Here is a 12,467-nt window from a genome sequence, read left to right on the forward strand (position 1 = left end):
TTTTAGTTCCCCATAAAATGAAACATGGCTCAACTTTAGAGAGCATGTGGCCCTTCTTACTTTGTTTCTCCTCCACATGTAATTCTGGTGTTTTACATTTCAGCTTCTGCCTACATCATTCGGATTGCCACCTGGGTGGGAAGAAAAACAAGATGAAAGAGGAAGATCGTATTACGTCGATCACAATTCTAGAACCACCACTTGGGCAAAACCCTCCACACAGGTACCCATGCCTCCCTGCATGTTAACTCCTTTCCTTTCTTTATTTCTTGGGTTTGTTTTTGTTTTTCCAGTTCCATATCTTGAATTTAGGGCATCGTACTCTTGCTTGATTGCTTGTTCAGGACAGCGCTCTGCTCTTTGAACCACACCTTTAGTCCAGCTTGTTGCTGGTAAATTGGAGATGAGAGTCTCACAGGCTGGGCTGGCTCTGAATCTTGATCCTCTAGTGCTCAGTCTCCTGAGGGGTGGGGATGACAGAGGTGAGCCACCATCCCTGGCTTAACTTGTTTCCCTGTTTCCTTTCTGTATAAGCTGTTTTGTTACTTTCCGTTTATTCTGCATACTTTTTGTCATTCTTCTATGAAAGTTACCATTTGTTATTTTGAAAGTTTCAAATGAGACTGACAAGACTTAGTAAGACGTTGGATGATTTTGTAATTTGAAAGGTTAAAATCTTTTTTTGTGTGTGAGTATGCTAAAAGATCATGTTAGTGGACTAATGGGTAATAAGATAGGATCTCTCTAACCTTTTTACTGCCTGGCCTTGAACTGTGATCCTCCCACTTTCTGCCTCCCAAGTAGTTGGGCTTACAGGCATGCAGTACTATGCTCAGGTCAATTATCCATTCCTATACTGGATATTCGTCATTCTTTTTTCTACCAATATTTGAAGCCACTTACTATGGTCAATCTATGAGTCTCCTGGAGCAAAGCTGGCCTTCTGCTCTGGAAACTGTGTTTTCTGTAGACATATGTATCAAGAAGCCATGCCTCCAGGGCTGGGAATGTGGCTTAGTGGTAGAGTGCTTGCCTAGCATGTATGAAGCCCTGGGTTTGATTCCTCAGTACCACATACACAGAAAAAGCCAAAAGTGGCACTGTGGCTTAGGTGGTAGGGTGGTACTTGACAAAGAAAAAAGCTTAGGGACAAGTACCCAGGCCCTGAGTTCAAGCCCCAGGACTGACAAAAATAAATAAATAAAAACAAAGTTTAACCAAATGCTCCATTGGGAAAAAAAAAAAACATTCAAGGAACAAAGTCATAAAAATGTTAGGGAAGCCGGGCGCTGGCAGCTCACACCTGTAATCCTAGCTACTCAGGAGGCTGAGATCTGAGGATCACGTTTCAAAGCCAGCCCCAGCAGGAAAGACTGAGAGACTCCTATCTCCAGTAAACCACCAGAAAACCGGAAGTGGCGCTGTAGCTCAAGTGGTAGAGCGCTGGCCTTGAGCTGAAGAGCTGAAGGACAGTGTCCAGGCCCAGAGTTCAAGCCCCACGACTGACCAAAAAAAAAAAGTTAGGGAAAATATGGGGCTAGTGGCTCACACCTGTAATCCTAACTACTCAGAAGGCTGAGATCTGAGGATCATGGCTCGAAGCCAGCCTAGGCTGAAAAGTCCCTGTGAGACTCATCTCCAGTGAACCACCAGAAAACCGGAAGTGGTGCTATGGCTCAAGTGGTAGAGCGCTTGCCTTTGAGCTGAAGAGCTGAGGGACAGCGCCTAGGTCCAGAGTTCAAGCCCCATGACTGACAAAAAAACAAAACAAAACAGGGAAAAATTAAAATTATGTCATAACTACATTTGAAAAATGATCCTCAAGTATTGAGGGCCTATTTGCAAGTGTATATTCTGTGCGTGTGTGTGTTAAGCTATCTTTGTAACTAGGGCTATTTGCAAGTACTCTGTAAAATTATACAGTGTGGTCAGGCACGTGCCTGTAATCCTACCTACTCAGGAGACTGAGACCTAAGGATTGTGGTTCAAAGCCAGCCTGTCCAGAAAAAGTCCATGAGACTCTTATCTCTACTTCCAAAAAAAAAGCACAGAAGTGGAGCTGTGGTTCAAGTGGTAGAGTGCTAGCTTTGAGCAAAAAAGCTCACGGACTGGGACAGTGCCTAGACACTGAGTTTAAGCCTCAGAGCTAATGCACACGCACATGCGCGCACACACACACAAAGTTTGTTGTTGTTTTTAACCATGTGACTTAATTGATACACTAGCCCACCATGGACACCAGTCAGCTGCCATCAGGCCAGAGCTCGGCAGGCCCTCAACCGCTGCTTCCCACCAGTGACCCAGCGTTGCAGGTGACACAGCCATCTGAAATTGAACAAGGATTCCTTCCTAAAGGCTGGGAGGTCCGCCATGCACCAAATGGAAGGCCCTTCTTCATTGACCACAACACCAAAACCACCACCTGGGTAACTTAATTCCCCGCCTGCAATGTTTTCACAGCCCACACTGACAGATTGCCCCTTTTCATCTTTAATGCTATTTCTTGTTCAGTACTGGGGATTGGAACCTAGGACCCAGCAAGTCCTCTGCCTACTACTTGAGCCATGTCCTCTCGCTCCCCTCACCCACACACAGCCATTCTGAGGTAGTAGTACTTGAGTTTAAACTCAGGCCTTCATACTTGCGAGGTAGGTGCTCTACCACTTGAGCTGTGCCTCTCCTTTCCTTCTAATCTTTAAATGATATTGGAAAACATGTTGAATTCTTAATATTCGCTACTCAAGATACAAGTATGCCTTTTTTTAACCGTTATCTTGGAGATATTCATATGTATTTCCTATTTCTCATTTTCTAGTTCCAGAGTGACAGCTTTGAGGAGAAATTATTATGTCATGTTTAAGGAAATGAAGTATACATGAATTTTAAGACACATTTTTTTTTTAGGACGTCATTAGGACTTGAAATCAGAGCCTTAGGTGCTACCCCTTAGCTTTTTCACTCAGAGCTGATGCTCTACCATTTGAGGCACAGCTCCACTTTTGGCTTTTTGTTGGTTAATTACAGATAAGAGTCTTATGGATTCTCCCGCCAGGGCTGGCTTTGAACTGTGATCCTCAGATCTCATCCTGCTGAGTAGTAAGGTTTACAGGCATGAGTCACATAGCTAAAAAAATATTTTAAATACACTTTGATATTAGAAAACCTTGAGCATATCTGGGTATCTGGGGCTGGGAAGGTGGCTCAGTGGTAGAGCGCTTGTCTTGCATGCCTGAGGCCCTGGGTTCGATTCCTCAACACCACATAAGCAAAAAGAAAAAAGCCGGAAGTGGCTCTGTGGCTCAAGTGGTAGAGCGCTAGCCTTGAGCTGAAGAGCTGAGGGACAGTGCCCAGGCCCAGAGTTCAGGCCCCACGACCGGACAAAAAAAAAAAAACCTTGAGCATATTGATTTGCATTCTTTTGTGTGTATATGATATTCTATTCTTTCTTTCTTTTTTTTTTTTTTTGTTAACTGAACCAAAAAAAGGAAGATCCAAGATTGAAAATCCCAGCTCATCTGAGAGGAAAATCTTCACTGGACCCACCTAAGGATCTAGGACCTTTACCTGTAAGTGCACAGAGCTGCTCCCAGTCCACCATGACTATCTCAGACATTTCCTACTCTGGGAATTCAGTACTTCTTTAACAGCTATAATTCATATTGTTAAACTATCCATGCCTTCTACCAAGAAGGCAAATGAAATTCAACCAATTAAAGGAGCCCTAACTAATGTTACTTTTTTCTTCTTCTGGACCTCTAAAACTCTGTCCTAAAAATAATTGAAATATATTTGTCATTCTAGCCAGGATGGGAAGAAAGAACCCACACAGATGGAAGGATCTTCTACATAAATCACAGTATGTTTCTATGACTTCCTTTCTTTTTAGTCAGTTGTGGGGCTTGAATTCAAGTCCTGGGGGGCTGGGAAGGTGGCTCAGTGGTAAAGTGCTTGCCTTGTATGCATGAAGCCCTGGGTTTGATTCCTCAGCACCATGGTAGTAGAAAAAGCCAGAAGTGGTGCTGTGGTTCAAGTGGTGGAGCACTAGCCTTGAGCTGAAGAGCTGAGGGACAGTGCCCAGGCCCAGAGTTCAAGCCCCATGATCAACCAAAAAAAAAAAAAAAAGAATGAATTCAAGTCCTGGTTGCTGTCCCTGAGCTTTTTTGCTAGGGGTCTCTCACTTTAAGCCATAGCTCCACTTCTGGTTTTCTGGTGATTAATTGGAGATGAGAGGCTCATGGACTTTTCCTGCCTGGTCTGGCTTTGAACCATGATTCTCAGATCTCAGTATCCTGACTAGGTAGGATTATAGGCATGAACCACCAGCATCCAGCTTTTATGACTTTTTTTTTTTTGCGGTCATGGGGCCTGACCTCTGGGGACTAGGTGCTGTCCCTGAACAATTCAGCTCAAGGCTAGTGCTCTACCACTTGAGCTACAGTGCCACTTTGGGATTTTTCCGCTTATGTGGTGCTGAGGAATCGAACCCAGGGCCTCATACATGCGAGGCAAGCACTCTACCACTGCCCCTTATGACATTATTTTTTGTGTTATAAAACTTTGCATGTGAGAAAGCATGACTTGCTTGTTTGTTTTTCTTCCTTTCAGATATAAAAAGAACCCAGTGGGAAGACCCTCGCTTGGAGCATGTCGCGATTACTGGACCAGTAAGTTTGTCTGGGTCAGTGCCCTTCCCTGGCATTGCCCTGTCCTTTCATTCCTGTTCAGATGCGAACACTCACGAGCACTGAGTGGAAGGCACACTGGGCCATCTCCTCTCTCTCCACTGCTCTTCTCCCCGCCCCAGTTACTTGATAAGACAACAGGAAATCATCCTCCATCATCCTTACCATCCCCCGAACCATGGGTGATAAGTGAACCATGCTATCCAAATTTTGGGCCAGTGGCCTGGTGAGCTATCTCAGGCTGAACCCTGCTACCCTGCAGGGGAGGGGAGAGGGCAATGCCGAGAGTCCTGAACATACAGGAAAGGAGGTAAGGGTGCATCCAGATGAGGAAGCAACACCATGCTATCAGTCACCGGCGAACATTCTAGAAGCAACCCTTGGAAAGGCCTATTGCATTAAGCACCACCATGTTGAAATGTAATGATTATCATAGTAGGATGGTTATATTACTTCTGAGTCAAGTTAATGATAGGAAAATCTTTTTTCATCTCTTCTATAAGTAATTTGTCCCATTTTTTAAAAATGTGGATTTTTGTTTTCTAATTCACAAAAGAAAATGGAATAAAATTAAGGTGGGCACCAGTGGTGTATACCTGTAATCCTAGCTATTTATGAAGCTGAAATCTGAGAGTCACCGTTCAAAACCAGCCCAGGCAGAAAAGCCCATGAGACTCTTTATCTCCAGTTAACCACTAGAAAGCTAGAAGTGGTGTTATGGCTCAAGTGGAAGAGCACAAGCTTTGACTGAAAAACCTCAGGGACAATGGTCAGGCCCTGAGTTCAAGCCCCAGTACACAAAAAAATAATAATAATAAAACTGAGCACGTTATTTTTTTTAAGACTTCTACATTTCTCAGAGGGTAGTCTTTGAAAATGGTAGGTTAAAAAAAAAGTAACTCCTAGGAGTTCAAGGGAAAAAGTGCATTTTTCAAATTGTTCCTTTAATGGAAGAATTACTTTGAAAGACTTTTATAGTAATGGAAATTTTTATTTCTAATATTTCTCTACTTGGAAGAAATGTCCTGTTTCTGGCATGTCACATTTCAAAACGATTATATGATGAAAGTTACAGCCAGAGGAATTTCTGAGTACAATTTGGTCTTAAATGGAGAAATTATTTTTAAAAATTAAAATTTTATTATATTTGTTTAATTTCATATGAAACTTTTAGTTTCCAAATAATTCTCTTTTTAGTGTTTTTAACTTACATTCATAAAATATCTACAGGGAAACTTCTAAAGTACTTCCAGAATCCAAGTAATCTAAACCTTATTTATTCAACCACAGGCAGTGCCTTACTCCAGAGATTACAAAAGAAAGTATGAATTCTTCCGAAGAAAGTTGAAGAAGCAGGTTAGTGATATTTGTAATAAAAATTAAGGATGAAGCCGGGCGCTGGTGGCTCACGCCTGTAATCCTAGCTACTCAGGAGGCTGAGATCTGAGGATCGCGGTTCAAAGCCAGCCCGGGCAGGAGAGACCGTGAGACTCCTATCTCCAATAAACCACCAGAAAACCGGAAGTGGCGCTGTAGCTCAAGTGGTAGAGCGCTCGCCTTGAGCTGAAGAGCTGAGGGACAGCTCCCAGGCCCAGAGTTCAAGCCCCACGACCGACAAAAAAAAAAAAAATTAAGGATGATCATTATATCCACAGGAAATTAAAGATGACTTTTCAGCCAGGTGCTGGTGGCTGGTGTCTGTGATCCTAGCTATTCAGGAGGCTCAGACCTGAGGATCCTGGTTTGAATCCAGCCCAGGCTCAAGTGGTAGAGTCCTAACCTTGGGGGAAAATAGCTGAGGGAAAGTGGGAGGCCCTTAGTTCAAGTGGTAATACTGATGCATATGCACATACATACACACACACACAAACATACACACTCATGAATGGAGCTTTTAACAGATGGTCCTACATATGTATATTCAGTGTGTTCGGTACACCTTCCCCAGCACCACAACTTCAGTTGGCTTGAGGTGGAATAGGTCATTCACTCATCTCTTTGGTTTCTGTTGGTCTTGACCAACATTTTCAATGCCTTCCTCCTCTGCTCATTTTCTGGCCCTCCCTCCTTGCAGTTTGGGGACTCTACCACTAGGTGGCCGCATTGGGTTATACTTCCTTAGGTTCTGAACCTAAGGACGGCTTTTCCAAGGATTCAAGATGGCAAGCCGGATACCATTTTTTTTCATCCAAAATTTAAACAAAATGAAACACAGTCATTTTTTTAAAATTCACATTGTTGATGCGCTAATAAAATTATATACTTTTCTCAAAGAGTGCATCGGGGCTGGTAAGGTGGCTCAGTGGTAGAGTGCTTGCCTTGCATGCATGAGGTTTTGGTTTGATTCCTCAGCACCACATAAGCAGAAAAAGCTGGAAGTGGCACTGTAGCTCAAGTGGTAGAGCGCTAGCTAGCCTTGAGCTGAAGAGCTGAGTGACAGTGCCCAGGTCCCCACAACCGACAAAAACAAAACAAAACAAAAAAATGCATGAGTTCATCAACTAGATGCTGGTGATTCATGCCTATAATCCTAACTACTCAAGGGCTGGTATATGAGGATTGAAGTTCAAAGCCAGCCTGGGTAGACACATCCAAGAGACTCATAGCCCCAGTTAACCACCTGAAAAGCCAGAAGTGAAGCAGAGGCTCAAAAGCAGTAGAGCCCTATCATTGAGCACAACAACCAAAAACTAAAGGGGAAAAAAGGTGGTGAAAAAGTGTAGCAGTGAAGCTCACTGGACATTGATGAATGTGAACTACACAACATGTGGTAGAGACAGGAAGGAGGGACTAGGAGAGAGTGAGGGAAGAGAAGGCATTCCATGGAAATGTACTCACAACCTAACTCATGTCATTGTAATCTCTCTGTACATCCGCTCTAAATAACAGTAAACTATTTTTTTAAACGTAAGGAATAGCATCTAGGCCCTGAGTTCAAGCCCTAGTTCTAGCACGCGCACACACACACACACACACACACACACACACACACACACACACACACACACAATAAAGAAAACAAGAGACAAGGGTAGAGGAGGATGCTCAGTGCATGTCAGGACTTCTCTGACAAACTTGTCGTTTACGCTAACTTGATTGAAGGTCTGGGTCCCTCTTTTCCTGACTCTGCAGAATGACATTCCAAACAAATTTGAAATGAAGCTTCGCCGAACGACTGTTCTAGAAGAGTCCTACCGGAGAGTGATGAGTGTCAAGAGAACCGACCTCCTCAAGGCTCGGCTTTGGATCGAGTTTGATGGTGAAAAGGGCTTAGACTACGGAGGAGTGGCCAGAGAATGGTTCTTCCTCATCTCAAAGGAAATGTTTAACCCCTACTATGGGTTGTTTGAATACTCTGCTACGTAAGTACCTTTTCTTACTTTCTGAGATAAGAGTTTTGCTAAGTAGCCCCGGCTGGCCTTGAACTCACAATCCTTCTCTTGAGTGCTGGGATTACACATACCTGCTACCATATCCCAAGTTGGGGTTTTTGTTGTTGTTGTTTGTTTGTTTGTTTTGAGATAGGGTCTTTAGACTAAGTGAGACTCTTATCTCCCAATTAATCACGGAAAAGTGGCGCTGTGGCTCAAAGTGGTAGGGCACTAGCCTTGAACAAAAGAGCTCAGGGACAGTCACCCAGGCCTAGAGTTCAAGCCCCATGACCTACAAAAAAGATAGATAGATAGATAGATAGATAGATAGATAGATAGATAGATAGATAGATAGATAGATAGATAGATAGATAGATTAGATAGATAGATAGATAGATAGATAGATAGATAGATAGATAGATAGATAGATAGATAGATAGATGTTCCCAAGTTGTACTTCAATGTTGTTGTCTTTACAGGGACAATTACACCCTACAGATAAACCCCAATTCTGGCCTGTGTAACGAGGATCACCTTTCTTACTTCAAGTTCATTGGTCGAGTCGCCGGCATGGCTGTTTATCATGGAAAACTCTTGGATGGTGAGTGTCAAACTGTAAAAGGTTTCCGATGTCAGTCATCGTCTGCGTCCTCTCCTTGGGTGACTGTTTTTCATATGTTTCCTCCCTGGCAAGGTTTCTTCATCCGCCCGTTTTACAAGATGATGCTACAGAAACCAATAACTCTTCATGACATGGAGTCAGTGGTACGTTGATTCCACTTACAGCACGATTCAAGCAGGCAACCACACAGTGTGTTGTTGCCACCTGTTCGTGTTTTTGCAATGCTGGACCACAAGCCACATGGGGATTTTTCTTGAGGCCCAGAATGGCCTCTGAACCATGATCCTGTTGATCTCTGCCTCCTACAGAGCTGGGATTACAGGCTTGAGCCGCTGTGGCCAGCCAGTTTTACTTATGTACTTAGCTATTATCTACTTATATATGTAATATGTGTAAATGCATATGGAAAAGCTGTTCAGCTAGTGCTTCTATTTTTCTCTAGTTACTCAGATTCTCAAAAATAACCTCTTATGTAAGTTCAGGGGTCTCTGGATATGAATTTTAAAAATACAATTTTCCCTTTCCAGGATGGTGAATATTATAATTCGCTAAGATGGATTCTTGAAAATGATCCAACAGAATTGGACCTCAGGTTCATCATCGATGAAGAACTTTTTGGACAGGTTTGTGAATTTCCAAATGCTACAGGATTTGTGAAATACAGCCAGCCACTGGTGGCTCACAACTATAAGCCTTACTACTCATGAGGCTGAAATCTTAATAGCAGGGTTTGAAGCCAGTCCAGGCAGGAAGATTCATGAGACTCTTATCTCCAATTAGCCACCAAAAAACCAGAAGTAGGGGGTGTGGCTCAAGTGGTAGAACACCAGCCTTGAGCAAAAAAAAAAAAAAAAACACTAAGGAACAGTGTCCAGACCTGGCACACACACATACACAAAAAGAATTTATGAAATAAACATAAGCTAAGTTTAGGTATGAATGTGCACACTCAGTCACATTTCTGGGCTCTATTTTTACATTTGTTTTCCAACTACAAAGGCAGTCTCTCAGTCCGACTTAGTGTCATCTTTAACATTTGACTCATTCCATGTTTATTTTAGTATAACTAATATTTAGGTTTTCTTAGTGTTCGGTTTTTGAATGGATTTGATTTAAAACACCAGGCCCTGGCATAGCTATCATCTGTATACTTTTTCAATGTGTTCTCCCGAAAGTAACATATCCAGGTATCATGTTTAATTTCAGACACATCAACATGAGTTGAAAAATGGAGGATCAGAAATCGTGGTCACCAATAAGAACAAAAAGGAATATATTTAGTGAGTATTTTATTACCTAAGCATTTTCCTCAAAATAATTTTGTACTTTCTTCTGGGATTTTTCTTTCTTTTTCTTTCTCCATCCCCAGAAGCCCAAAGCTCTTTTTCTCATGGAAAATGCAGTGCATAGCAAAGCCCGGAACCCTGAATTCAATTGCTAGTACCATATGTATTTATATATATTCTCATGCATTTGCATGTATTTGCATACTATTAAATAGTAATATTATTGGTTACATATAATATATAACCTGTCTTTTTTTATTGTTTATTATTGGCTGTGGGGCTTTGACTCTGGGCCTGGGACTGTCCCTCAGCAATTCAGCTCAAGGCAAGCACTCTACCACTTGAGCTACAGCGCCACTTCCTAGCTCATCTTTATGTTCTGTTTCTAAGTAGAATAAAGATGTCTTGCGATTTGTTTTCCTTGGTTCATATGTAAAATATCCAAATGTGGGATTTTTTTTCTGTCTTGTGTTTAGCCTTGTAATACAATGGCGGTTTGTCAACCGAATCCAGAAGCAGATGTCTGCTTTTAAAGAGGTATTTATTTTATTTTCTTCCTCATGTTCTTCTACAGTTTCGTGCAGTCCATAAGTTTCCAGTACTGGGCTTCCTTGTAGCTCCAAAAGATAGGTATATGGCTTGCTTGATTAAACCACGCAAATTATATTATTTAAATTATATTATTATATATTATTGTTTAAATTATTATTTAAATTATATTAAAAACAAATTCCATAAATAGATGTTCATTATTTAATTGCAGTTATTCAGAATAAGGTGGGTTGATGGCTTAAGCAGTAGAATGCCTGCCTAGCAAATGTGAGGCCCTGAGTTAAATCTCAGTACCAAGTCTTAAGCAATGAACATTGACCCCACACACACACACACACCCCACACATCTATACTTAGATTTAATTTATTAGTTTTAGTAGTATTGGAGTTTGAACTCAGGGCTTCACACTTGCTGCCCTTGCTTGCTCAGAGCTGGTATTCTACCATTTGAACCACACCTCCAGCTCAGCTTTTTGCTTGTTAATTTGGAGGCAGAGTTTCATGGACTTCTCTGCCTTGGTTGGCCTCAAATTGTGATCCTCTAGATCTCAGCCTCATGGCATGATCCATGAACATCCACCTTTATGTGGATGTTTTATAATACCCACTTTGAGGACTGGAGCCATTTCCTTGGTAAAATGGAGAGCTCCATGAATAGCCCGTGTGGTTGAGGTGGAGGAACTGTATCACAGTCCCTTGAACCTGCTAGCCAAATTTTTTAATACTTCTTTTATTCTACTAGGGTTTTTTTGAACTAATACCACAGGATCTCATCAAAATTTTTGATGAAAATGAGCTGGAGGTAAGAAGCACTGTTTGTAGACTAATGTGGTTTTGAACCGGTGATTTTCCTGGCTTCCAACCTTCCTGTGTGTGTGTCCACTGTAGCTCCTGATGTGTGGATTGGGAGACGTCGATGTGAATGACTGGAGAGAACACACCAAATATAAAAATGGCTACTGTGCCAATCACCAAGTCATCCAGTGGTTCTGGAAGGTAAGGGAAAACGTCCTCACTTCCTCAGAGTGAGATCAAATCATATGCATGCCAACTGTGTGTGTGTGTGTGTGTGTGTGTGTGTGTGTGTGTCTGTCTGTCTGTCTGTCTGTCTGTCTGTCTGTCTGTCTGTGTGTGTGTGTGTGTCTGTCTGTGTGTCTGTGTGTCTGTGTGTGTGTGTACACCAGTCCTGGGGCTTGAACTCAGGGCCTGGGTACTGTCCCTGAATTTGTTTTTATTTTTTATTGTTGTGATAAAGGTGTTGTACAGAGGGGTTACAGTTACATGAGGCAAGTAAAGAATACATTTCTTTTTGGACAATGTCACTTCTTCCCTTGTTCTTTCCCCATTTTTCCCTCCTTGAGCTTCTTTTGCTCAAGGCTAGCATTCTACCACTTGGAGCCACAGCTGTACTTGGTTGTGCTTAAACTCTGGGCCTGGGCACTGTCCCCGAGCTCTTCTGCTCAAGGCTAGCACTCTATCAACTTGAGCCACAGCACCCTACCAGGTTTTCTGATGGTTTATTGGAGTTAAGAGTCTCACAGATTTTGGTGCCCAGGCTGGCTTTGAACCGCAGTCCTCAGATCTTAGCCTCCTGAGTAGCTAGGATTACAGGTGTGAGCCACGGACGCCCTGCTTCCACTTGTGATATGTTTGGTGGTTAATTGGATATAAGAGTCTCATGGAGCCGGGCGCTGGTGGCTCACGCCTGTAATCCTAGCTACTCTGGAGGCTGAGATCTGAGGATCATGGTTCAAAGCCAGCCCGGGCAGGAGAGACCGTGAGACTCCTATCTCCAATAAACAACCAGAAAACCGGAAGTGGCGCTGTAGCTCAAGTGGTAGAGCGCTTGCCTTGAGCTGAAGAGCTGAGGGACAGCGCCCAGGTCCAGAGTTCAAGCCCCACGACCGACAAAAAAAAAAAAAAAAGAGTCTCATGAAGGCTGGGAATGCGCCTT

General features: G+C 42.6%; 1 protein-coding gene across 5 annotated transcripts in view; it reads left to right on the top strand.

The window, feature by feature from the left end:
• Positions 1–12,467, top strand: part of Nedd4 (NEDD4 E3 ubiquitin protein ligase) — a 65,411-nt gene that overhangs the window by 45,616 nt on the left and 7,328 nt on the right. For 4 of the 5 annotated variants that reach the window (XM_069995352.1, XM_069995353.1, XM_069995349.1 and 1 more), the window contains 14 exons: positions 104–223; positions 2,226–2,426; positions 3,486–3,566; positions 3,802–3,856; positions 4,606–4,664; positions 5,973–6,038; positions 7,815–8,044; positions 8,533–8,654; positions 8,748–8,818; positions 9,203–9,298; positions 9,882–9,955; positions 10,438–10,498; positions 11,256–11,315; positions 11,402–11,509. In XM_069995352.1, coding sequence (XP_069851453.1) covers positions 104–223; positions 2,226–2,426; positions 3,486–3,566; positions 3,802–3,856; positions 4,606–4,664; positions 5,973–6,038; positions 7,815–8,044; positions 8,533–8,654; positions 8,748–8,818; positions 9,203–9,298; positions 9,882–9,955; positions 10,438–10,498; positions 11,256–11,315; positions 11,402–11,509 — 1,404 coding nt within the window. The remainder of the gene's footprint in view (positions 1–103; positions 224–2,225; positions 2,427–3,485; positions 3,567–3,801; positions 3,857–4,605; positions 4,665–5,972; positions 6,039–7,814; positions 8,045–8,532; positions 8,655–8,747; positions 8,819–9,202; positions 9,299–9,881; positions 9,956–10,437; positions 10,499–11,255; positions 11,316–11,401; positions 11,510–12,467) is intronic. The other variant, XM_069995351.1, reaches the window with a different exon arrangement.

This window comes from Dipodomys merriami, unplaced genomic scaffold (assembly GCF_024711535.1).
Source record: "Dipodomys merriami isolate MVZ:Mamm:240054 unplaced genomic scaffold, mDipMer1.0.p SCAF_48, whole genome shotgun sequence".
NCBI lineage: Eukaryota > Metazoa > Chordata > Mammalia > Rodentia > Heteromyidae > Dipodomys > Dipodomys merriami.